This window comes from Anabrus simplex, chromosome 14 (genome assembly GCF_040414725.1).
Source record: "Anabrus simplex isolate iqAnaSimp1 chromosome 14, ASM4041472v1, whole genome shotgun sequence".
In the NCBI taxonomy this organism is placed as follows: Eukaryota; Metazoa; Arthropoda; class Insecta; order Orthoptera; family Tettigoniidae; genus Anabrus; species Anabrus simplex.
In genome coordinates this window covers 37,461,219-37,489,095 of record NC_090278.1, presented here as the reverse complement: position 1 = coordinate 37,489,095, position 27,877 = coordinate 37,461,219, and the positions used below count along the sequence as shown (strand labels likewise).

Sequence of the window (27,877 nt, the reverse complement as noted above, 5' to 3'; positions counted from 1 at the left end):
AGAACATACATACATCCAAAAACATGGTCCCATTCTTTTACACCACTCTCAACCTCCATTCGGACTGGGGATGAACTATGACGCAATGTGTCACAGTGTATCTCAGCGACCCCGAGAACTACAAGGTCTTCCTCATGAACCCAGACCGAACGCACTAATGAGCCGCCAGTCTGAATCTCAGCTGTTAACATGGTAAGAGAGTTATCGTTGCAGTACCCTATTTCAGTATGTAAAAGTTCCGATTTCATTTTAACGGTCGTGTGAACAGTCATAAATAGGGCTCCGTCCGCCACTGTAGCGTAACGGTTAGTGTGATTATCTGCCGTCCTCGGGGGCCCGGGTTCAATTCCCGGTACTGCCAGAAATTTAAGAATGGCAGGAGGGCTGGTATGCGAATGAAATGGTACATGCAGCTCACCTCCACACTTCCAATGGGGGCGTGCCTGAAAAGAACTGCACCACCTCGGGGTGAGGACACGAGTTGAAGACCTATACATTGCCTAAAAGCCTTTAAAACTAAGTAAAATATCCAAAAAGGCCTAAAAATTCGATCCAAATTCGTTCATAATTTTAACTACATATTTAATGAAGGACTATCATATTTTAAAATGTAACATTCTGGTAGTATGCAACATACAGCGGAAAGATACGTGAGAGAAATAGTTCTTCTTTCAGACATTATACATTTTTGGATGAACAAAATTAAGAAAGGTAGTTAGATGTTTAAATATGTACTTGCAGACTTTAGAATGAATTGTTTTTTCACCCAGAAAGAATTCAGTGAATCCGCAATAGACAGCCTTTGGAAAGAAATTCATATTAGTATAGTTTAACCACACTAGGAGTACAGAAATTGTAATTCGGAAATCTTACCTCAGTTCGCTTTGCTTTATATCACAACAGACATCTCCAGGTTCTTCGGTGTAAACTATCGTAGGTTTTCAGACAGCACGTTGCATAATGTCGAGAAATTTCTTTCCACATCAACGGATGTTAATAGTTCATGCGTGAAGGAAGTGAGATCTTCCTCTTCAAAAGTGCTCGAAAAAATATTCCCTCCCTTCAATATTTAATTTATCTTGCGCATAATTTGATGTCTGTGGTTCTTTTCATTTAATTTTCATATCATTTTATCTCTTACTATAGAAAAGATGCTTAAGAGGTGATGATTCGAACTGAGAATGAGCAGTACAAGTGTAGTCGAAACACTTGACGTTAAGACCTAAAGCAAGGCTAAAGGAGGACCTATAATCCAAAAAACCGCCAAAGAGGGCGAAAAAGGACAAATAAAACCCACCAACTCCTGCCTACTATGACCCAGAATAATATCATTTTATGTTGGGCCTTGTCTTCGGATATTCGAGAAAAAAGGGGCTTTTCCTCAACTTCTGAGCCTTAGTCATATCTGTCCCTATTGGTGTGAAGAAATTCCTAATTGTGTGTATGACGTTCGTCACTATGATAGGAATATTGGTGTTTGGTGTGCTGTTAGTGCAAGACGAATAATTGGGCCTTTCCTTTTTCGAAATGACAGTAAATGCAAGAAGAAGAATCGCGTGGGTGGTTTTAACAAGATTCAACCCCTGCTCATCCAGCAGAAGATTACCTTCTTACAACCTCGAAAGTGTTTGCAGGCAAAGTGGTCAGTGCTGGTCGTTCTCCAGATGTAGCAGTGTGTGGTAAACTGAAAGAAAAAGTGTATCGAACAAATTCTCACACATTGGAGGGATTGAAACAAAACATTACAATTCCAAGCGGGAGCTGACGGCAACATCAAGACCAGAATGAGATGTTTTTTTTTTTTTTTGCAAGTTGCTTTACGTCGCAGCGACACAGATAGGTCTTATTGCGACGATGGGACAGGAAAGGGACAGGAGTGGGAAGGAAGCGGCCGTGGCCTTAATTAAGATACAGCCCCAGCATTTGCCTGGTGTGAAAATGGGAAACCACGGAAAACATCTTCAGGGCTGGCTGGGGTTCGAACCCAATATCTCCCGAATAGTGGATACTGGCTGCACTTAAGCGACTACAGCTATCGAGCTCGGTATGAGATGTTCTATCACACCGTTCGTGCTTGAGAAGTATCAGAGGGGACATCAGACGAATCAGAGACAAATGTGACAGAAGAAATAGAAAGTAAAAAAAATATAAGTAACGGAAGACACCAGGATAAATAGAATAGAGCTGAAGGTGGAAAGAATGTATGTGGAGAAAACTAGCGGATGATGATGATGATGATGATGATGATGTGAGAATTGTGAGAGGGGGTGGGTATGCCACCTGGTGTACACACTTATGAAGGTATGACACATTCCTTGGAACGAACCAACTGATGATGACAAACGTACGAATTTGGAAGATACCGAATCGAAATAACAATATAGAAAGGACAAGGAAGAGAACTACCTACGTAAATACCTAATGGCTGGCGATCATGTATTACTTAATTGACAGCCATTGAGAGAAGCAATGTTAACATTAAATAATAACTGTCACGATGTTCTTAAATACCGAGTTAACAAAAATATAATGCGATTAGGGTGGAATAATTTTCCAGTTGACAGAAATCATTTCTTAGAACATCATAAGCAAATAATATCAAAATCCTAAAAATGTCAGTTAGGATGTTCTTAGTTGGAAGGGTCGATCTGGATGGAGCATGTATGACGAACATTGTCGAAAACTTTATAATAATCCAAAAAGCAGACATACATTGGTTGATTGACTTCTAAACATCTCTGTGCCACCACATTGAAGGTAAACAAGGTTCCTTTTGTTCGTAGCGCATTTCTGAAACAAAATTTTATTTCGCTGATATCCTGTTCTGATTTTCTGAAGATCCTTCGGTGGATAACTTTAGGAATATTCAAAAAGTATGGCTCATGAGACTGATTGCTTGATGATCGCTGCATTGACGGATATTTGCTTTTCTTAGCAATAGAAAAAATATAGACTGTAGCTATTAACGTGCGATGTCTCCTGTGTTGTAAAGTAAATAATTATACAAGATTACTAGGACATCGATAAGTATCGGCAATTTTGCTATAATTGTCTTTGGGTTGGCTCTATGGCGTTGTGCGCTCACCAGCCGCTAGATGGCACCGTTACCTACGTCTGCGGTAGGTTTCAGCATTATCAGATCAGTACAGTTTGCGTTTTTGTGACGTATAGGTGGCTGTGACTCTCTGTGCTTACACCAAGGAGACCAGCGCTCCGTAATCCGTTTTCTTGCAGTCTGAGGGTGAACCAGGAGCGGAAATTCATAGAAGACTTTCAGCACAATACGGGGACAGCGTTTTGTCACAGCGACGTGTTTACCAGTGGAGTGAACAGTTCCAAAAGGGGTCGCACGAGCCTCGAGGATGAGGAAAGATCCGGGCGTCCATCTGCAGCTGTAACTGATGCCAATATTAAACAAGTGTGTGATAATATGATCCTGAATAACAGACGAGTGACTGCTGTATGAATTTGGAAGCAGAAGCAGTGTACTAAAGCATACGTGGGAAATATTGAAAAAGCTTCGAATCCAGTACACGATTATGTAAAAAATATGATAAAACGATTAGTGTTTTCTTTCGGTACAATAATTTTAATATTTTCGGTTTTGATCGTCTAAATTGCAAAAAAATCACTTCGTTCACGGTTTGTGAAGTCTTGAAACTACTACAGAAAACAATAAAATGAGGAAATATTGACAAGTTTCGCTCAAATGCATTATGCTTCATTAAAACAATCAGTGTAATAGCACAAGGCGCAACGAATGATTACGAAATATTAACTTGGAATTTTGTTTTGCGATTTCCCACAAATTATTATGGATGGACATAGAACTAGGTGGCGCTTCTCTTCCGAAATTCTCCATAAACTGAATCTGATTTTTATTTTGTCTCTGGCCCAATCTGGACAAATTTGCACTTCGATCTCTTTTTCTGCTCCTGAACTTGTAAAACGTTGGCACACTTTACAAACTAGCATTTTACTTTTCGCCTAACGCCACTCGTTTCTCTGGAATATGTCCTTTTTACAGTTAATGTCTAACAATCTGGCCCATCAAGGTCAGAATTGTTTCTCTCCGAACAGCACTAAATCATTCGATACTTGCAGTGTTTCCTTCGCATTCAATTGGTTCACTGTTTGAAGGTTCACAGATACTTCAAAAGAATCGCCATGCTTCCTTTTATTGTACAAAAATGTTTAGTTATTTTATTCAATGGACTTCTTAACTTGTGAACCGTATGTACCCCCTGATGCTACTAAATAACTACGAACTGCCTTTCCACGGCAGCACAAAACAAGTGTTATATGCTTTTCAAATTATTTGAACGCAACGAAAGCCGTTAAATTTAAACAAATAATCTAGATTAACAATGACGGTTAGCTACAAGGGGCGATCAACAAGTTTCTCTTCGACGGCTGTACAGACCTGAGTAGGGAAGAAAATGAGGCACTCATCCTACTGACGCTCCAGTTTGAAGATCCTGCTGCGTGAACAAGTCCATAACTGCCTCCGAGAGGAAGCATCGACCTTTCAAGGCCTTTTTCAGGGGACCCAAGGCGTGATAATCGCATGGGGACACATCAGAACCACAGGGCGCCCGCTGGCCTCCCAGAATGACCGACGTTTTCAGTCGAGACCCGACCTGCACCATTCAACAGGAGTGGTTTTCAACAGACATGCTGCCCCATGCACAGCCTTCATTCTCTAATGGATGTTTGTCCAACACCACGTTGGTCCTGTTTGGACGCACGCACCTCAGCACGACACGACTGTCACACTAATCCCTTTGTCTACATGTCCGTGCTTATTCCCTCATCGGAGTCGCGCTACATTGCATGTCCAGTGCAGCAACACCCTCGATCACGCCTTACATTTACTACAGTTGTTTGCTGCTACGGATACCGTTACATTATCCTTTATAAGAAGTCTACCGAGCTCGATAGCTGCAGTCGCTTAAGTGCGGCCGGTACCCAGTATTCGGGAGATAGTGGGTTCGAACCACACTGTCGGAAGCCCTAAAGATGGTTTTCCGTGGTTTTCCATTTTCACACCAGGCAAATGCTGGGGCTGTACCTTGGGTACTTCCTTCACACTCCGAACCCATTCCTCTCCCATCGACCTGTCTGTGTCGGTGCGACGTAAAGCAACTAGCAAAAAAAATAACAAGAAGTTTGTTTGATTAAGGGTGAGAAAAAAATGAGATGGTTAATAGAACAAGAATTATCATTTTAGGACGACAGTTCATAAAACCTACAATCACATGGGTAGAAAATATTAATAATGCTATTGTTTTTACGCCCCACTACCTACTTCGATTGCTTTCAGAGGTGCCGGAAAAATGTCCCACAGGAGTTCTTTTATATGCCAGTAAATCTACTGACACGAGGCTAAAGTATTTGAGCACCTTCAAATGGCACCGGACTGAGCTACTCAGCCCGGCATGTATAGAACACTTCATAGGGAATATGATAGGAATATTCCGAATAATATCCAATTAATTTTTATTAACGTTGAAAACACTTCTAACTTCTACTACGAAAAAAGTAAAAATAATTACTTTACTCAATTCTGACGAACGATGAAGGTCTAAAGGTTCAGGAAATGTTTCAATTGTGAGTGTTGGATAGTTCTATCAAACTAAAATAAAATAAATTTCGAACAACATTTCCGGCCTTAATTCAGTTCCTGAAAGCAGGCTAAAGACGCTTGATCTTTGCCTGTTTTCTTTTTTATTCAAATCCTAGCTAAACTGACTTATTTACATAATTATTTCTATAAAGTATTTCTTGGTTCAGTACGCCCAGCCATTCTTTGATTTTTTGAAAAATGTCCCCACCGAATATATTTACAAGAGTTTAAGTGAAACTCAGCATTGACTCACATTAGCGCTCGCAGTGGTAGAAAGTGGCAAACAGCTAATCTAATCGACCGGATAACGATGATTAAGGAAAGGATTGTCATTTTTAAGAAATAAATAAAGGATATATTATCACAATAAACTATATTATATTTACCTAAATTTCGCAGCTCATATCCCTAGGATATTTTCAACATTGAGTTGCTTGCCTGAACGACTAGAACTGTAGATGTTTTGTTTCTTTCGAGAAGAAATTGCTGGTACTGCGAACAGTTGCGTCATCGGAACTAGGTATCAGTATACTCCTAATAAAATGCCCTAATCGCAGCAGTGAACTCACTACATTATATTTATTAGATCTTGATTTCTTTTACCGTACTACCATCCTGAGATAAAGTGAATGAAGCCTAAAGTTCAGTGATTACACCTCGTTTAGTGACGGTGGCTTCGTTCGGACGAATGAGTTTTATTCCAGGATCTTTTGATCACTGGCCTGATGCATACAGTCGCCTCTTTCTCTGAGAAATGTCACCGAGTTTACTTTGTGTGGGCAATGAAGTGGAAAGGTTTTTGGTCAACAAAATGTGCAAATCAATTTACGTCATTAGCAGGTTGTTCTATTTTCACTTTCAATTTCTGCCAACACAGAAGTAAAAAAAAAAATTTCCTCTTTAACGTTATTCATACATAAGGCACGTACACTATAAATTTTATACCTTTCTTAGAAAATAAATAAATAAATAAATAAATAAATAAATAAATAAATAAATAAATAAATAAATAAATAAAATGCATAGTTCTAGTCCTCTCCTGTAAAATTCAAAAAATAATTTCCTCATTAACGTTATTCTACATAAGGCACGTACACTATAAACTTTATACCTTTCTTTCAACATAAATAAATAAATAAGTAAATAAATAAATAAATAAAGAAGTGTACACAGTTCTAGTTCTCTCCTGTAAAATTCACATTTTGTGACTTACTGCCTTCCCCATGTCAACTCCTCAATTTATGCCGGAAGATAGTATCTCAGTCCCAAACAATCTACAGTAGTCAGTGGTAAGTGTATGTTTCAACTTAACATTTTATTGTCTCCTAAATTATATATTTTAATCTAAATTAATTTAAGGATAATATAAGTATTGCTTTATGCGGTGTTGAATGTCGACAGCTGACAAAGTTACAGAATACTGATTACACACCATGGAAATACGCATGCTCCGCTGGTCGATGGGCATCATGTCAAAAACGACACCGTCCGCCAGCAAATGGATATTGCACCCATAACTGAGAAGGCAGGGGCAAAACGTCTCCAATGGTATGGCCACGTCCATTTTACTGCACCTGGATCAGTTACCAATTACACCGACACCTTTAAAATTAATGGGCAACGACAACGCGGACGTGACACAGTGAATGCTGATATGAAGGCTCTGGACTTAAGACCACATGATGCCCAAGACCTTGCAAAATGGCGAGCCAAGATTAGAACAGCGGACCCTGCACCAGCGGGAAAACGCTAGGAGGAAGAAGAAGAAGATAATATAACCATGATACTCTAATTAATGTCTTGTCTCTGTGTGGACTCCTTTCTGTCTGACTTTAAGAAGACAATCCCTTCGTCAAATATGTCAACGTTTGTCATATTAATCGATTGGCACATGGTTCTGATGGTCCCAAGTTCGATTCACGGCCGTACCAAGGATATTAATCGGATTTGCTTAATTCCTCTAGCTCTGGAACTGGGTGTTTTTGTTCGACGTAACGCGCACCTTCAAATACATATGACAAACCACTACAGAAACACGTGGTGAAGAATACGACCCTCTTCATAGCGTTGGTATCAAGGAATACACCCACCTGTAAAACTGGGCAAAATCCCTCCAAATAAGGCCAGGAAGAAGAAGAATTAGTTGTGTATATATGGAGCAAATTTTAAAAAAATCTCACTTTTTTACAATTGGCTTTACGTCGCACCGACACAGATAAGTTACATGATGGCGATAGGATAGGAAAGGGGTAGGTGAGACAAGGAAGCGATCGTGGACTGGCGCCTACCGTGTAGGCAACACAGTGTACACCTAAGTACGTACCATCTTCACGGCTGCCGACAATGGGGTTCGATCCGACCAACTCCCGAATGCAAGCTCACAGCTACGCGCCCCTAACCGCACGGCCAACTCGCTCGATAATTTCACATTTTCGATCCCTGCATAATGTTCTTCCTTAAAGGTCGTAGGGTACCATCACCTTGCGTTCTATTGGTACCCCACATCAGGGAAAACCTTGGTTGTCTTTGTGCGATATTAAACTACTAAAAAAAGGTCTTTTAGTTTCAGCAGTTGAATAAAATCTGCGTTGTCGAATTTATGGGACAATGAATTATATACAAACGAAAAATGAATGAAAAGTTACTATGGCGAGATTGAGCTCCCACAAGAAGCATGTTGTAGCTGCTCAACAATACAATTCTTGCTCAAATGAAGTGGGCGATTTGCATTTCGTGTAGAGTTGCATAAAGTTCGGGCGCTTGTTAAGGAAAGTTGAGAATCAAATTCAGTTCCATACAACTTACCGTTTTGTGAACGGAGGTCGTCTCCTGCTCTGAAGTCAAAACCGTAATGACATCGAAAATATTTAAAAAATGTTATGAAGTCCGTAAAATTCAATAAATATGTTCTAGAACATGTTAATAGATAAGTTCCTAACATTGTACGTTGCGCATCAAGAGAAGCTTTATTCTGAGGAAATAAGTTTCTGAAGAGTATTTTACAATTACGCTTATTATTTTTACTATTATACGGCCATTTGAGATCACGTTAAGCAACAATCACAAATTACTTTCTTTGCAGCCCAAAATCTTTGAATTCTTTCTCTGGCAGCCTGTCTTCTTTCCTCTGTCCGTCCCCTATTCAGTTTCTGTTCGTCATGGAAGCCTCTGAAGGTGTCGATCACTGATCTATACTTTATTCTGGTTTAGGACGTCCTTGCTCATTTAATCCAGACAGTACAATTTCCTTCCTTACCCCCTGAATCATTTGTTGAAAACTTCAGGTCTACAGTCAAGTGTTTCAAAATATGACGAGAAGGGCAACTAGCCTCAAAACTAGGCTCGTCTAACGTAGTGTCGAAAAGGCGTCTTGCCGTAAAACTAGGCACCCCCTAGTCGTTCCGCTCCTGCACGTGGCCAAGTCCCGTCACGATGAGAGCAGTGAGGTTAGGGTTGCTCAAATCCGCGTCAAACAAGTGCACATGGTTAGGACCTATCAAGATAGCAGCTGTCGATGGCAGGTGTCATCTTCACAGCTGTTAAAAGCACGTGGATTTCAAATTCCGCGCCCCCTACGTGCTTAAGGTGGCAGCAGTGAGGTTAGCAATGTTCCCTTGTCCGAAAAATGAGGTTAGGTCCGTCAAGATGACAGCTGTCAAAAAACACGTGGCTAAGCACGTGGCCTTGTTTGTAACAATGTGACGTCACAGTCACGTGGTCATGGCGTCATGGGGTCAATGACCTTGGCCGGGGTCAATGACCTCGCGTGCTGAATCAGCAGAAAAATGCTGACGCCATGGCTCTGAACCCTCCTTACGCATAGTACTCATGATATTGCGCAGGATCTTTATCACAAATTTCTCGGCGTCTCTTAGTCCCGACATTCGTGTCATTCGGAGGCAGTGGCGGCGATAATGACCCCGCAGACCCCGCGGGATTGGGGCCCCATGGCTTGTGAGCGTCCGTGACTTTACGTACTGATAAAGCTACTGCACACAGCATATTATTATTTGCATTACAGAGGGTTGTTCCAAATTTAGGCCGTCATAGTGCAGAGCTTTTTTCGTCAATAAGAGTACGGTAGTTATTTCTGAAAGAACGTGGGGTCTCCCAACCTGTTCCAATAATAACCATCCCTTGCTGCCACTCACAACAATCAAGAAGGCTTTTGAAGTAATTAGCGCCCGGCTGAGTGGCTTAGACTCTGAGGCGCTGGTTTTCTGACCCCAACTTGGCAGGTTCAATCCTGACTCAGTTCGGTGGTATTTGAAGGTGCTTAAATACGCCAGCCTCGTGTTGGTAGATGTACTGGCACGTAAAAGAACTCGTGCGATACAGAATTCCAGCACCTCGGTGTCCCCAAAAAACAAAGAAGTATTTAGTGGGACGTAAAAAATAACAGTATTATTATTATAAATCAGTTAGCCAGTTCTGAGGACCCAGTAGTCAGCGAGGATGCGATGACTTAGACATTCTCCTTATCTAAACTCGAAATAACCGGGCGAGTTGGCCGTGCGCGTAGAGGCGCGCGGCTGTGAGCTTGCATCCGGGAGATAGTAGGTTCGAATTCCACTATCGGCAGCCCTGAAAATGGTTTTTCGTGGTTTCCCATTTTCACACCAGGCAAATGCTGGGGCTGTACCTTAATTAAGGCCACGGCCGCTTCCTTCCAACTCCTAGGCCTTTCCTATCCCATCGTCGCCATAAGACCTATCTGTGTCGGCGCGACGTAAAGCCCCTAGCAAAAAAAAAACCTCGAAATATTCAATTTTCGATTCTGTTTCTAACTCTCTACAGTCAGAGTAGTTACGATGGACGGATGAGTTGTAAATTACTTGATCCTAGGAACGAGATTGTTTGTTAATATTATGACGGTCGGCGTGTTTGGTTACTTTAAGTAGAATATGCATTCCTTGTGGGTATGTGTTCGTACCATACAAGTGTATTATTTTTTATTTTAATTCCTATCGGATTTGAAAACCAAATTGATTAACTTCTTCTTCTTCTTCTTGTCGTTGCGGTTCATTGTAATAGTATACAACCTTGTACTGCGAAATAAACTTGTAGCTTTCCTTATCAGTAGGGCCCGGATGATTATGCAGTAATAGGTTAGAATGCAAACTTACTGAAGCCAGTAATAGGTAGAGTCCACCCATACGACGAAAACAATGAATTCTACATTAATATAGGTCTTTCTTTTCACGCCCTTTCAGCCACCGCCCCTAGGGATGCTATTCGGGATGAACTTTGACTTAAACGGCATCTTGAGTGACATAGTTAATCTCAGTGAGCCCGAAAACTACGGATACGACACTAATATCGGTCATTTTTTATTACTTGTACATTTCAACCCCTCCGCTAGGGGGTGTCTGGACCCCACACTATTTATTTCTCGAAGCAAGTCATATTTATACTAAGTTCGGCTCATAAAACATTGCGGCGTCTTACCTCTCTCCTATGTACAGCAATTATTACCGGACTATCATGATAAGAGAAAGTCGTTGTCGCCTAGCGAACTTTTGTCTATCAAGATCGATCCAATCTTGGTCCGGCTTTGTAATGAAATTAATTACATAAAATTACTCATCATAATAAAACTATTTATCCGATTTGGTTCAAACCACTTCATAAATACTCTCAGAAGTAATAAGAACAAATTGTGAAAATTTCAGCGAAATTGGTCCAGTAGTTTTCGAGTTTATTAATTTTATAGACTATACCAGGCGCCTCGCGAGCACCTTACTTTCTACCTTTAAATGTCCCGCATGCACAAATGATGAACTGGATGTCTACTAACTGATTTACACAGGGGCACTACTGGCAGCAGGCAGGTTACATCAGAATATTCAGATAATGCAACTGGACAGTCGCTCGCAGCGTTTTCCTCAGCGCTACCCGTCTAATGCAACCCCATCCATTTGTAAACCTCGTGTACAGCAGCACTACATTTGCTGTGTCCAGCAACGACAAATACACAGACATCATTTTAATCTGTGGAGAATGAAGCCGAAGCTCCAAACAGCCTTTTACACACGCATTTCGCCGAACAGTATTAGTTTTTGTTTCATACAAACAACTCTCTTACAGAGTGGAAAGTCTACGCGTGTCGAAATGAATAAGTTATTAAATTTTCTCTTCTGCAGCTTTGGCGTATTTACAAATACACCCTGTTATGGAACGTGCGCAGTAAAATGACTGCTATTTGTTTCACATCTTCCACAATACAGCACGTTGTAGCGCTCCTTCGAAAACAAGTGATCAGGCATCCCATGCATCACTAGTGCACGCAGGACAGTTGTAAGTTGAAAGTACGGCGTTTGCAGGCCGCCTGGTATATGGAAGATGTTGTTTGAATCAATGTCTTTAAATTTGCGACGTCACATTTCGGGGTCAAATTTGTTTGAGCCATAGGCGAGTTCGTAAGTGGTAAAATTGAAGGGACACAAAGGCGGTAAATTATTGTATCACTGATGTATTAAAATTAATCTAAGGCAACAGTTTAACGATCGCTGCAGTTTCATTGTTTTTTCCTGAGTTGCGTGTTGTAAGAATTTTGGGAATGGATAAAGAAAAGGAAAGATTCATAAAACTCGCTGTTAGTTCCTTCAGTTGGTACCTCCTGCACGATGCTATATTTAGAGTTTTGAATGTCCAGCGAGGTGTTAACCGATACGTGTGATCCACTGTCCACTTTCCAGTTCGCTACTCACTCTTTGATTGACAACAACATCGCACACTGGGGCGTTACCAAATTCATCGCTGCTCAGTCATAAACCCACATAAGTTTCTCCATTGCCGACGTCTTAGAAACATGATTTCCACGACCATGAGTGCAGTAAAACAAATTAATTAATGTCTTGAACGAAGTCCATGTTTAGGCGTCTTTAGTTGTCATCTGTCAAATGATTCACTTTCCTATTGGATAACCCAAAAAAGAGAGCTTGAATATTTATCTTCTTCTGTCGTAAATGTTGTTAGAAATTAGGAATAATTCTTCTTCCAAATTTTTTTATTTAATTCGATTGGAGCGAGACTACGGACGGTTTCTGTTTGCTCCTTAAATATTTGCAGTAGAAATATCGTATGACCGAGTCTTTCTTTCTTTCTTTCTTTCTTTCTTTCTTTCTTTCTTTCTTCCTTTCTTAATACTTTTAGCTTACAAGGTTAGTTTTTCCCTTCGACTCAGGGTGTGATCCCCGCTCTACCGCCTCAAGGGGAGTGTCCTGGAGCGTGAGACTTAAGGTAGGGGGATACAACTGGGAAGGTGGGCCATTACCTCGCCCAGGCGGCCTCACCTGCTACGCTAACCAGGGGCCTTGTGAGGGGGGTGGGACGATTGAAATGGATAGACAAGGGAGAGGGACGGAAGTGACCGTGACCTTAAGTTAGGTACCTTCCTGGCATTTGCCTGGAGGAGAAGTGGGAAACCACGGAAAACCACTTCCAGGATGGCTGAGGAGGGAATCGAACTCATCTCTACTCAGTTGACCTCGTTCAAGCCCTCGTACCACTTTTTAAATTTCGTGGCAGAGCCGGGAATCGAACCCGGACCTCTGGGGATGGCAGCTAATCACACTAACCACTACGCCACAGAGGCGGACTAAACTCAGTTTCTAACTATTTAAAGATAAGAGGTACAGAACTAAACAACGCGACAGAACTGGTTACAGGTCGAGGATTGTGGCGCCGTTGAGTAAATTCACAGAGGCTTGCAGACTGAACGCTGAAAGCCGTCACAGTCTATAATGAAGATGTATGTAATGTCTGTCTGTCTGTATCAAGGCAGCAAATAAAAGCTTGAGTACATAACCTTCACTGGCGTCGGACCATTCTTCGGCTACTCCTGGTCTTCTTGAAGAGATATGGACTAATTGCTAACCTTCTCTACTCAATTGTGACAACCGCATTAAAGTTGTCGGTAGCCATCTTCAGAAACCACACCTATAGACCATAACAACCATCTAGAACATACCTTGTTTTCAGTTAAGTATTCAAAAATTGTTGTGAAATAATATACAGTGTCATTCAGGCGCACCTTCCAATGTAGAGTCATGCAACCCACAATACTAATTCCGTCCTGAAAACATATGCCCTCCCGGTATGCTCACGCAACACAACCGGATCTTGGTATTTACCGCCCCAACATGATAGGACGCCGTGATTTTACACCCGTATTAAACACCGGAAGACATGCGTGTGCCTTCTAGATGATATGAACCCGACACGTCGGCGAAATACTAAATTGATATTGTGACCGCAGTAAACTTAGACTTGCTATAAGCTGCCCACTGTCCCGCGCGGAACCGTAGCGTAGTTAGTAAAGGCGCGGCGGAGAGGACTTACGCGTGAGGTAGGAGGATTGAGCCCGGGACAAAAAAATACCATGTTTTTCAAATATTTGTTCAATACTTACCGCACTGGTTGTCATTCTTGCTCTTTTAAATATTGTTAAAGAGCACTTTTTTCAATTTGCTGTTATCCATCCTCATTATGAGACCCAAAAATAATTGCACTATGTATTATAGTGAACATCAAAGCATTGTTTGAGGCTAACATGAGTATTTTATTTCAAGTTATTTCATTTTCCATCCTCTACTGCTGAGTATGTCAGAGACTCCATAAAGCATTTTAATAAAAATGATAAAATACGGAGGGCGTACTATATTGTTTTACACTTTATTTTTTCTACCCAAATAAGTACATTACACATTAGTTGTTACGTCAACCTTCTCAACACAATCTGCTTGTAACTCTGTGCACTTTTGCTATCGATGTGTCAGTCTCTCCAAACCTTCCTGAAACCATTCTTTCGGAGTACTGCGTACCCATGCCTTGACATCTGTGTCCAGTTCTGCAAAATCCGCAAAACGACGACCACGCAGAGGTGATAATCACTTGGTGCCAAGTCTGGAGAGTATGGTGGCTGTGGCAGCACCGTGAATCCAATTTGTGGCTCATGGTAATGGAGCCATTTCTCATCACCAGTCACAAGCCTACCCATTAAGTCGGCTGGATCTTGATCATGGTGTTGCAAACGTTCTCTGCACACGTCCACACGCCTCTGCTTTTCGTCTGCAGGCAAGAATCTAGGCACCCACGTGGATGACGCCGTTTTCCAACTGTAAGTGGCCTTGCACGATCCGCTGCAGGATGTTTCGGCTAGTTCCCCTGCCTGCCTTTATTTCCGTAAATGTGATGCATTTGTTTCCTTGGATGGCCTGTTCGACCTGGGCAATGTTGGCTGGTGTTGACACTGTCACATTCCATCCAGAGCTGGTTCCCTTGTCCACCGATGTGCGCCCTGTTTTGCAACCTTCCACCCAGTTGTAAACAGCTTTCCGTGACGGCGCATGTTCTGCACAGACTGCCACCAAGCGCCGATTAATTTCTGCAGTGATCACGCCTACTTTCCATAGGAACCAAGTCGTATAGCGCTGTCCCTGACGGTTTCTTTTAATGTTGTCTGCTCTTACGCTGACAGTGTTGTCATGAAATGGCTATGACGAGTGCATTCCCTGACCCCTGTGCTTGTGCTGCTACCAAACGGTGCAACAGGACACTACTTACACGTCACCACCTTCAAAAGTGAAATGTGAACCATACCCGGACGTACAAACAATAAAGTGTAAAACAATATAGTATGCCCCTACAAATTTATTCTTTTAAGCAAAAGCGTGTTTTATTTTCCGTGATTCCAGGCGGAAACAGGATGAAGTGCAAGTTCTGGAGGATACCATCAGACAGCGCAGTGAGCAGCAGAAGAAGGCAGGCGTTGAACTGGACGCCACCTGCCACATCTGTCTCAAGACCAAGTTCGCGGATGGTATCGGCCACGTTTGCAACTACTGCAACATCCGGTGCTGCGCGCGCTGTGGAGGGAAGGTCACCCTGCGCTCCAACAAGGTCAGTTTACAACCTACCACAAGCAAGGTATTAAAAAATACTTACTTTTTAAATACGAGGGCTGTTTATTTTTCAACATCCGATAGGCTTTAAACAAGACTCATTGACAGAACAAAATGATTTATCACTGAAAATTTAGTAGTCTCATATGTATAATTCCGCATAATCGCCAAAACGATTTAGGCATTTGTCGTGTCGTGACACCAGCTTTCCGATGGCCTCTGCAAAGGAGCCTGACGCCAGTGAGGTAATGTGCGTCTGGAGAGCCTCCTGCTCCATGAAGTCCACCAACAACACACATTTATGGTCCCAAACAACGGAAGCCGTCGGTGTACTATTGTACTTTTTGGCTTGTTTGGAATGTTGGTTTCTGGGGGTGTCATACAGGACCAAGTTTTATCGCCACTAACGATAGACTTAAAATCTCTTCCTCAGCTGATGCCATTCGCTGAGTTTTGTGATCGTCAGTCAACATTGCCGGGACCCAGCATGAACAGAGGTTGTTGTTTCACAATTGTGTGCAGAGAAAACCTTGAAATGTCTGGGATTGCTGTAGAACGTTCACTGACATAAACCTGCATTTGTGACGGACAACCGAAGAACTTGAGGAAGCTGTCCAGAGGCACATTATCTCTCTGGCGGCAGACTTATTTTCAGAGGGCATTAGAAAGCTGGTGTCACGATACGAGAAAAGCCTAAATATTTTGGCGATAATGTGGAAAAATTAATATGAAACTACTAAACGTTTAGTGATAAAATAATTTTGTTAAGTGAATGTGTCTTTTTTTATAGTCCATCGCAATTTTAAAAATACAGCGCTTGTATACAAGGAAGAGATTTTAGTTCCAACACTGTAGGTATAATTTTTTAACCACTGTCCTTGTTTTAAGTTTCTGGCAAGCATACACTGCCGGATGAAAGTAGTACACCCTCTTAGAGTTTTCTAATTCACTCAAGATTTATTGTTGAAACAGAGCATATAGAGTACACGAAATGATTACATTTACAGATCAGAGCTCAAGTAGTACCGAGGTACCAGGTGTCGATCCATGCTGAAACACCCCTATCAGTACGTGGTGTATCCTCCACGGGCGGCAATGCAGGCGCTGATTCTGGTATCCATTCGATCATACAGATGGCGAATACTGTCTGTTCGACCTGTTCACGTAGTTTTGCACGAGTCGTGGGTTGACGAGTCGCACATGTCAGTTGTCCCATTATATCCCACACGTGCTCGATGGGAGACAAATCCGGAGATCTTGCTGGCCAAGAAAGTTGCCGCACGTCTTGCAGAGCACTTTGAGTTTCACGCGCAGTGTGTTGGTGAGCATTATCCTGTTGGAACAACACGTAACCGTCCTGTTGCAAGAATGGCAAAAGAACGGGTCTTACAACATTCTGCACGTTCCGAGTACTGGTCACTGTTCCCTCCACAAACACCAAAGGTGAACGAGTGTTGTAGCTTATCTCCTGCGGTGGGACCATTGTGTCTTGAAGGAGCGCACTCTACGAGACAGCGCTCGCCAGGTCTACGTCGCACTTGCGTGCAGGCAGAATCTGCTTTCATCGCTGAAGACCACGGCCATCTTCCAAGTGATCCTCTGATGGTACCAGTCGAGCCGTGCACGTCGATGCTGTGGCGTGAGTGGAAGACGAGCTATAGGAGGCCATGCCCGTAGTCCCGCTGCTATTAACCGGTTGGCAACAGTTCGTGTTGACAATTCTGGGTTCAAAACTCTCTTATCTGTGTTGTGTTAGCTGTACGATCTGCCACTGCTGCCCTTGGCGGACGTCCAGAACCTCGTCTACGCGTGCGAGAATGTTCACGTGACCATTACAACCAGAAACTCGCTCAGCTGGCTGTAGGAAGCACGAGTGTGGATCCACGGCATGGCGCCTGTTTACATCACACTGAGACTTATGACTCTAAACATTCCCTATTAAAGGCTACATGCAGATGGTGCTCTAGCAGCTATGTCACTACACTATCTTTTGGCGGACGACGTTGAAACCATTATCAGTACATCTATTATGCCATCATCGGATCAAAATAGATGTCGTCTTTCCAGGTGTACTATTTTTTTCCGGCAGTGTATTTGATTGTTGTTCAGCACCATTGATAGAATATACCACTGAACAAGTCGATTTTAAGCGCACCAGAAAGTGAAAAGTCATCAAAAATTCAAATTTTAGTTCTTCTCTTTCGTGAATGAATTAAGCTTTCCTGAATCCAAAGATGTGTGTATGTTCCTGATGTATACAAAGAAGCAGATTTGTACAACACAAATAAAATATTTATTGTTGAAGCATTTTTTACTCTGTACAAAATAAAAGCTTCTCTAACTTGCTTTTCTGAATGTACATTAAATCCATAATCCGAATAAGCTTGAGGATAACCTGAGGATGTCAGATACATACATACAAATCTAACCTAATATATAAAATAAGTTACTCGTTGCTAGAACACAATGAAAATCAATATCCCTGTAATTGACTGCCTAAGTTGATTATGAGAAGAGTTCTAGCAGAAGGTTGCAATCTTAATATGACTGATGTCTGTAAAAATACATATCAAGTAATAGAGCCATGCAAAGGAGATAGGATGAGGCTAGAAGCTTATCCTGAGGTGAAGCCTCCCGGCTAGCGTTAGTCTACTAGTTCGGTGAACATTTTCAAGAGACGTAGCCTCCGTGCAAGACTTACGGTGTATGCTGGTCGTTGGACTGCTTCTAACAGCCTGCCTGTCTCTTGCGCCTGCTGGCCTATATATACCGCAGGCAGGATGACGTCACAGACTCGTCAGCGTGCTGGCTGAAAAATACGTTGTGTTCCCGAAGACTCACTGTGTACCACGCTGACTTCAAACAGTTGAGGTGGCACCACAGCAGTTCCTGCAATAAAAGATAATTTGATAAATATCTCTATATTTTATTCATCGATTTCCAGCAGGGATATGACAGCATTGTGGAAGATAATCCAGGATTTGGACATCCCACAGAAATACGTATGTCATCGAGAAATTAAATTTCCCTATTTCTTTTCTTGTAAAGAAAACGTATTTGGCCGGGAAATATAGGCATGCGCCAAAGATCTTTGACGTAGCAATCATATACCTGCTGGACAAGTCCCGCCTGGTGTCAGCAGCGCAGCAGCAGTGCCTCGTATTCTTTCTCCCGCCGCCTGCGAGGTTCGGTCTGTGAAGATTTCTACGGAAATTGCGATGTGCCATTGAAAGTGTTGTGCTGATCCACGGCAATGCTCGGCACTCAGCAACTGTTCTACTGGGAGTTGTTTGATCATCCACCGTAATGTCCTGATCTTTCTCCCAGTGATTTTCATCCTTCCTTTTAACTCAAAAAATTCCTGTCCTCCCGTCAGCATTTTCATACGAACGAAGAGCTGAGGATGAACGTCACACGCTGGTTCAATTCCCAGACGGCAGACTTCTACCAAACCGGCGTACACAAGTTGTTCCCACGATATTACAGGTGTCTCATTTTCTGGTGGTGATTATGTCGAAAAACAGCTTAAACATTTCTGTACCAGCTGCCAATAAAGTTTTACATGAACTATGTTGTCTTTAAGAAAATAGGGATTCTTAACTTATGGACTGCCGTAAGACTGATCGACACTTTCTAGGAGGACTCGAGCTGTCAAGTAAGGTTTGCAAAAAAACTCTCGGCGACTTTCACAGTTTATAACGGCGTTCTATGACCAATCCTACCTAACATTGTTCTGGAGAGGTTGAGGCGTGAAACCGGTCGTCCAATTGAGGTGGCGATTGTCGGGACAGACACGATCCAAGCACTTGTGGATGATGTAGAATTTACGAGTGGAACCTTAGCTCAGGTGACTACTGATACTTCCCGGTTTATGCAAGAATCAAGGAAGGTAGGACTGAAGAAGAACAAGCAATGGGAATTGAAGTCCTTACTGCGAACTGCGACGTCAAAGAACCAATGGAGAATGCAGTCACTATTACAAATTCCCAAATCGAATCAGCAGTGGGAAATGTAGTCGCTATTACAAACTCACAAATTGAAGAACCAATGGGATATGTACTTGCTATTACAAACTCTCAAATTGAAGAACCAATGGGAAATGTATTCGCTACTGTAAACTACCAAATTGAAGAACCGGTGGGAAATGTAGTCGCTATTACAAACTCCCAAATTGAAGAACCAATGGGATATGTAGTCGCTATTACAAACTCTCAAATTGAAGAACCAATGGGAAATGTATTCGCTACTGTAAACTACTAAATTGAAGAACCGGTGGGAAATGTACTTGCTATTACAAACTCCCAAATTGAAGAACCAGTGGGAAATGTAGTCGCTATTACAAACTCCCAAATTGAAGAACCAATGGAAAATGTAGTTGCTATTACAAACTCCCAAATTGAAGAACTAATGAGAAATGTACTAGCTATTGCAAACTCCCAAATTGAAGAACCGGTGGGGAATGTAGTCGCTATTACAAACTCCCAAACTGAAGAACCAATGGGAAATGTACTCGCTATTACAGACTCCCAAATTGAAGAACTAATGTGAAATGTACTCGCTATTGCAAACTCCCAAATTGAAGAACCAATGGGATATGTAGTCGCCATTGCAAACTCCCAAACTGAAGAACCAGTGCGAAATGTAGTCGCTATTACAAACTCCCAAATTGAAGAACCAATGGAAAATGTAGTCGCTATTACGAACTCCCAAACTAAAGAACCAATGGGAAATTAAAGAAAATGCACTAGTGAACCTAACTGACTAAATAAATAAATAAATAAATGGATGACGTAGACTGTGAATACATAAAAGAACTGGGGATGACAAACTTAATAATCAGGCTCTGAGACAGATTCTAAAAAATGTTTGTGGTTTCTGGGAATAACCACTGAAAGGTAGCTCCAGGTTGGTGGTTCTAGGAGCTATACCGGGAAAAGTGAGTATGCGACAATATTGGGCGACGTTCCAAGCCCAACAGTTGAGCAAGATTAGTCTCAAGTATGCCCATTCGAAAGGAGAAGAGGAAGAAGAAGAAAATCTGAAATGATGTCAAATTTCCCTATGGGAAAATCAAATGATCGTAAATCTGTGTTATGTCTCATGGTCTTGGTCATCCATACATATCTTACACACATTCTGCACGGTTGCTAGGTAACATTGTTTGACCATCCATCCAGACCCTACAGCACAGCCAGCACGGTTGCTAGGTAACATTGTTTGACCATCCATCCAGACCCTACAGCACAACCAGTACGGTTGCTAGGTAACATTGTTTGACCATCCATCCAGACCCTACAGCACAGCCAGCACGGTTGCTAGGTAACATTGTTTGACCATCCATCCAGACCCTACAGCACAACCAGTACGGTTGCTAGGTAACATTGTTTGACCATCCATCCAGACCCTACAGCACAGCCAGCACGGTTGCTAGGTAACATTGTTTGACCATCCATCCAGACCCTACAGCACAACCAGTACGGTTGCTAGGTAACATTGTTTGACCATCCATCCAGACCCTACAGCACAACCAGCACGGTTGCTAGATTACACTTCCGCCACACATTTAGTTACAATCACTGTTTTGTTACACAAATTTTCGGATAACCCTCAGCTCTGTGACATATTTATGTCACTAACTATATGTCCAACCCTTGTTCCGCCTTCTCCATGGCGTCGGGTATGACGGGAGATGTATCTTCATAGCGAGTTTTTACCACCCGGTCCTTCTCTTTATGGCGACGATGGGATAGGAAAGGGCAAGGAGTGGGAATGTTGTGAACGAGCCACAGCATTTGTCTGGTGTGAAAATAGGAAACCACGAAAAACCATCTGCAGTGCTGCAGAAACTGCGGATCGAACCCACTATCTCCCGGATGCAATCTCACAGCTGGAAGTCCCTAAACGCACAGCCAGCTCGCTCGGTCTGAAATAAACCAAAACGTCGTCCAGGCCTCTCAAATCTAACCCCATTGGTGTCAGAAACCTGCGCCCACCCGGTATGGGTATAACCAACACTCTCAACTTGTGCGAGAGAAACACTATGTTGTAGTAGCTGCTATTTCAAACATTAAGTCTGCCATTTTTATTTTCATGAAACCCGCACAAGAAAACAAGAAGGCAACTCATGAAATATTGGTGGCCATTATTCTGGAAACGTTTTGCATTTGCGTTGTATTATCGGAACATTTGCACTTGTTAGAAAATGAACAACATTTATTTGCAAATTATCACCAAGAGATCCTCTAAAGAAATCCAGGAAGTTTGACAATAAAACCTGGCTCACCTGGAGAATTGTTCTCCTCTAAACACAATTTGAAAATGGTGTGAAACTGTTTAGAAATCATAAATCTTGGACTAGGAATAATGGTAACCCAACAACATCCTCACCTTGCTTTGCTATGCAGTAAATTCAAAACCCATCGCATGAAATCCTGCTCAATATTAAATATATCTTCACAGCCATTAGGTTTATCGGAGTACTATGTTTAAAATAAGTTGAACTTATTTCCAAGAGCAATGCATTATTTTATGTTTCTAACATCTGTTGATAAATTTCTTACAAAGTTTCCAGAAGTATGGCGACCAGTATAAAGGTGACACTCGGTGTTGGACGAAAGCAGGTGTTGACTAAGCGTGATTACAGAGGGAAGTTGAAAACTGGCGCAGTTAAAAGAACGTAAATTTGGACCCAGCTCAGCAGTTGATTTCGCTCAGTAGTAAGAAGATTATGTGTGCCTTCATATACCCTGCATAGTGTCCTTGGTCGCCCATTACTATGGTCGTCTAATGAGAAGTCGTGTGCATGCGGGGAATAGACGTTGCTGCTACGCATGCGCCAACCTCAGGTCTCAAGGCTTGACAATATACACCGGTTCCGTCCGTGGTGATTCTTATGAACTAAGGCGCTTCTGTGAAGTTTCAAGTCGGTAATGCAATTGCGCTCTATTTCCTGTAAGTACTGCGTAATGAACAGTTCATTATTGAACACGCATCTCTTTCAGAGAGCTCGCATTCTTTATCACGACTAATGTTTGTAACTTTGCATAGTATCTGTTACTCGTGCCGTACCTACAAAGGTAGCCAAATTATTAGACTAAAACTTGGAAAATAACATATTTAGTTTTCCAGGGTAGCCTTACAAATGAAAATTAAAGATGCATGTGCTTCAATACTTTGCATGCATTCCTTTGTTTGAAATAAGCATTTTCACCCTTTTGGCCATACAGTACTTTCAATGAGTGTTTGGCAACTGTTTTTGGTGTCATTGTCGTGGTGACAAATCCGTACTAATGTTTCAATCAACCCAATTTTCGTTGTAACAGTGGTTTTCTTGAGTTTCTTCTTCACAATAGCCTCCAAATTCTCAATGGAGTTCATGTCCGGTGTGTCCGGTCCATGGAAGCACAGAAATGTTTTTATCGCTGGCGAATTGAGTCATTTTCTTGGCCGCATAACAGGGTGCACAGTCATGCTTGAAGACACAAGGATTTTCCCCAAATCAATCCCTTATCTGAGGCACGAGACGCTTCTGAAGGATATTTGCCTATTGGTCCTGCTTCGAGGAACCCTCTACACATATCATCTTCCTGTTCCATACACTGACATAACACTCCAGACCATAACCTTCGTTGGATGATTTACTGTCTACTGTACACGACTAATGTCGTGATGAGACTCTTCTCATGGCCTTCCACGAACGTATTGACTCCTGTGTTCACTTACTTCAAATATAGATTCATCACTGAATCAAACCTAGAAATAAATATTGATTTTAGTAATGCATTGTGGGCATTATCACAAGTTATAAGGAAAGGGAACGATAATAACAACAATTTTATAAACTTTTTTATAAGTTTCCACTGAACATTGTTAAACCTATGATAAAAATAGTTAATTTTATATAACCTTCTTCCAGTCGTCTGTAGACCAATCTTGCAGGCCCTTTGCCCATTCCAATTTTCTTTTTTTGCCATACCTGGAATGATCTTTGCTTTTCTTCTGGGTCGTCTAGATTTCAATCCCCTATTGTACTGTGTTGTTCTTACAGTTCTAGCAGATACATCTATGCCACTACTTTTCAAATTAATTCTTAGATCATTGCTAGTAGCTGAGCAATGCTTTCGTGGCATTGAGATCAGTTTTCGTACACCTCTAAGGCTTAATTTACTCTTCCTACCACATTTTTATTTTCTTTGTGACTGGTAAAACAGTCGTTTTCTTCCATTTTCTTAATACGACTAACAGTTCTTTTGGTGAAATTTGAAGTCTTGTTGCTATCTCGTGTTGTGTGAAGTGCACTTCAGCAACCAATATTCTTGCCACCACAATTTTCCTTGGGGGCATATCACTTTACCTCCCCCAAAACCTTAAAATTCTCTTGTTACGTCGATCTTATGCCTTCTAACCACGTCGCAAAGAATGTTTTAATATAGGTTTAAATATGTCAGCATAAAGCACCAAAGCTGTACTCATGGAATTAAATGACAATAGTAACCAAACAACCACTGAATTCTTGGTAAATTTCAAACAAACAGTCACATGTGCACATAACTAAATGCAGTCCTTGGACAGCAGACAATTGTAACAGTGTTGCCAAATTATGAAACAGGATATCTTACAAACATGATCATCATAGGTCGGGAGAGGCAACTGGCTGTAAAGTGAGGTTAGACCCCTCCAAGGTGATGTCTGTGTGGTTAGGCTTGCTCTCTTATGCAAAATCTTCGAATCGCCATTGCACTACTACTGTGCTCTCTGAGCAATTTTCGGCAGAGAGGTAGAGGTTGTTAGTTTACCAATTTAAGTGCGGTAATAATAGTTTTTTTTTTGAGATTTTGATTCAATACTATTGAATAAAACTTTCACCAAAGAATCAATATTACACATGCATTACAATTAAAAAGAAGTGCAGTAATTTAATATTTGACTGCACACTAACAAACTAACAGACATTAAAGAGACTGACGAATGCGTGCGGCAAGTGGGTGAATCATACCTCGATCAGTGTCAATCAAATATACCCCTCCTAACCTTCCTCACAGCACATGCGAAGTCTCCACTACTTGCTGTGACGCTATAGAAATTGGTTAGCCGGGATGAGCGGTATGTGCGTATTTCCGCTAATAATTTTCTTAATATTTAAAGAAAATGCAGGAAAGAAGTTGCTGATAAGACAACAGGGCTTGTACAAATTGTGTTTTTTAATATTTCCTATAATACCTAGTTTCAGCCAGCTAAAATGGAATAAAAATGTAATATTTTCTCCAGAAATTGGAAGGGGGGCAGGTACCCCCACTCGCCGCCCCTAATGGCCGCTACTGGGTCTCCCTTACCTTCACCGCCAGAAATGAGTGAGAGTAATTATGTGTACAAGTGGATAAAGGGTACACTTAAGCCAGAAGTTGAATGATCAACAGCACAGGGCTTCGTGAACAATGGATCACACGAACTCGTGAATTATTTGTGATGTGACGAATTCATAACTTCAGACGGTGAGAGTCACTAGTAAACTAGTGATGTCGGTTTCTGCGGAAAGACACAATTGTTGCCGATGTGATGTATCTTAATTAAATAATTGTGTCATTTTGAAAGTATTTATTTCGTGTTTCTACTTTCACAATATGCACCCAACATTAGTTTATAGAAGTCCTCAAATTTTAATATTTAATATCCCCACCCGAAAATATTTTCTGCATACGCCTCTGGGCAGAAATATATGTAGAACTAACTGTTACTATCCGCGGCTTCAGTCGCGAGGATTTCATAATTTGATAAAATTAATCGTTCCTCGGTACTGCACAAAGACATCTGAAAATCTCTAAAGCACGTATAAAAACTCAGTGAAAATTGTGTTTCATTTGTCCCAGAACCTATCTGAAAACCACGTTTGTGGTATTGCCTTGTGGGGCTAAGATGGCCAGGCTGGTGGTAGAGCTAACTCTGGACCATGCGAAATGATTTGAGAAACAGTCCTCTCAAGTCGAAAACAAAAAAAATATGTGTTTCTTTATTTTCAAAGCAGATTCCAAATACCAATTTTCACGTCTGTAACATCTTCAGTTTTTGAAATATGTGTACTCATAAAAAGAATGCAGTACTTTCTTTACTTCTTTCCCCCCACCCCCACCCCGCCAATCCACTTAAGTGGACTTACCGAAAATAAATGTACGGGTTTCTTTATTTTGGAAATAGATTCCAAATACAAATTTTCACCTCTCAAAGGATTCAACCCCATTCTTTTAGGTTTTTACCCCAACCCTAAGTGAATTTTCCGAAAACCAAGAAATATGTGTTTCTTTATTTTGTGAGGAGATTCCAAATACCAGTTTTTACGCCTGTATCATATAACGTTCTTGACATATAATCATTTTAAAAATTCATCCGATTTTGACTTCTTTTCCCCCGCTTAAGTGGATCTTCAGAAAACAAAAACATCTGTGTTTCTATATTTTTAAAGGAGATTCATGTACCAATTTTTACTTCTGTAACGTCCTCCGTTGTTTAGATATAAACATGCTCATATAAAGGATTCAATCCTCTTTTCACTTATTTTACCCCCCTCCCCTAAGTGGAATTTTCTGAAAACAAATAATACGTGTTACTTTACCTTTAGACGAGATTCCAAATACCAGTGTTCACGCCTTTAAACTGTTCAGTTTTGGAGATATAGATATACTCAATTTAAAAATTCAACCCCCTTTTTACCCCCTTAGCGACGGGATATCCAAAAACCTTCCTTAATGGGTACCTACACTGTAATAATATTCCCAAAATTTCATTTCTTTACATTTTTCAGTTTTTGATAGGCGATGATGAATCAGTCAGTCAGTCAGTCAGTCAGTCAGTCAGTCAGTCAGTCAGTCAGTCAGTCAGTCAGTCAGTCAGTCAGTCAGTCAGTCAGTCAGTCAGTCAGTCAGTCAGTCAGTCAGTCAGTCAGTCAGTCAGTCAGTCAGTCAGTCAGTCAGTCAGTCAGTCAGTCAGTCAGTCAGTCAGTCAGTCAGTCAGTCAGTCAGTCAGTCAGTCAGTCAGTCAGTCAGTCAGTCAGTCAGTCAGTCAGTCAGTCAGTCAGTCAGTCAGTCAGTCAGTCAGTCAGTCAGTCAGTCAGTCAGTCAGTCAGTCAGTCAGTCAGTCAGTCAGTCAGTCAGTCAGTCAGTCAGTCAGTCAGTCAGTCAGTCAGTCAGTCAGTCAGTCAGTCAGTCAGTCAGTCAGTCAGTCAGTCAGTCAGTCAGTCAGTCAGTCAGTCAGTCAGTCAGTCAGTCAGTCAGTCAGTCAGTCAGTCAGTCAGTCAGTCAGTCAGTCAGTCAGTCAGTCAGTCAGTCAGTCAGTCAGTCAGTCAGTCAGTCAGTCAGTCAGTCAGTCAGTCAGTCAGTCAGTCAGTCAGTCAGTCAGTCAGTCAGTCAGTCAGTCAGTCAGTCAGTCAGTCAGTCAGTCAGGACATGTTATGTTATATATACATATACTCGCTTTCACTCGCTGGGGGCTCCGCCCCCAAACTCCCAATCCCTCAACATTAGAAGTGGTTATTTGGACAACTAGTGTGACGAACTGGTACATCGTTACGAGAAACGGATAGCGCCAACAGACAGCCCATTTATTTGCGTAGTTGTTTGGTCCTATAATATTTTCTTGTACAGTATAATCACGATTTGTAGCAAAGATAGATGTAAACGTTTCGACCTGGTGCAAATAACGTATGATTCTCACTACATGAGAAATTATTTTCCTAACCTAAAGGGCAGCTTCAGTCTTGAAACATGGTAGGTGTATCGTGGTTGAAACGTTCTACATTTTCGTTCCTTGATGTTTCGTCGCATCTGCATCGGGTACACCGTAGATTTTTTTAGAACCTTAGATTGGGAGTACAGTGTCTACACATTCCTTATTTTTCCATCCTTACACCGTTCTAGAATCATGCATTTTGCTCAGAAATGACCCACGGACGTTCCAATGAGCCCGCCGAATTTCATGATTCTATCGATCCTATAAGTGTGTAAAACAGTAAAAATAATTATTGAATATGGCAATATTGACGTGAAATGTAGCTCTATTCACGGCATAAGGAATCAAGATACTACTAAAAGTCACGGGACCGAAGTTGTAGATCTCTCCATGATGGGTTCTGAATGTATTTTACCTTTGGCGATACGACTTACCGTTTAGACACAAAAAACTCGAAAGGATGGTCTGTACCGTCATGAAAATTGCCTCCACTCTTCGATAATTTTTGGAGGTAAAAACTTAAACATTGGAACTTTTTGGAATTTTTCCGTCGGTTGCAGATCAAAAGCTATAACTACGTCAAATGTTAATTTTCTGGCGCACTGCAACATATAGTTCACCATTTAGT

At 41.5% G+C, this 27,877-nt stretch overlaps 1 protein-coding gene across 1 annotated transcript in view; it reads left to right on the top strand.

Annotated features, from left to right (window-relative positions):
* Positions 1–27,877, top strand: part of Rim (Rab3 interacting molecule) — a 738,199-nt gene that overhangs the window by 64,362 nt on the left and 645,960 nt on the right. Inside the window, exon 2 of the mRNA XM_068230365.1 lies at positions 15,325–15,529. Within this exon, the coding sequence (XP_068086466.1) occupies positions 15,325–15,529 (205 nt within the window). The remainder of the gene's footprint in view (positions 1–15,324; positions 15,530–27,877) is intronic.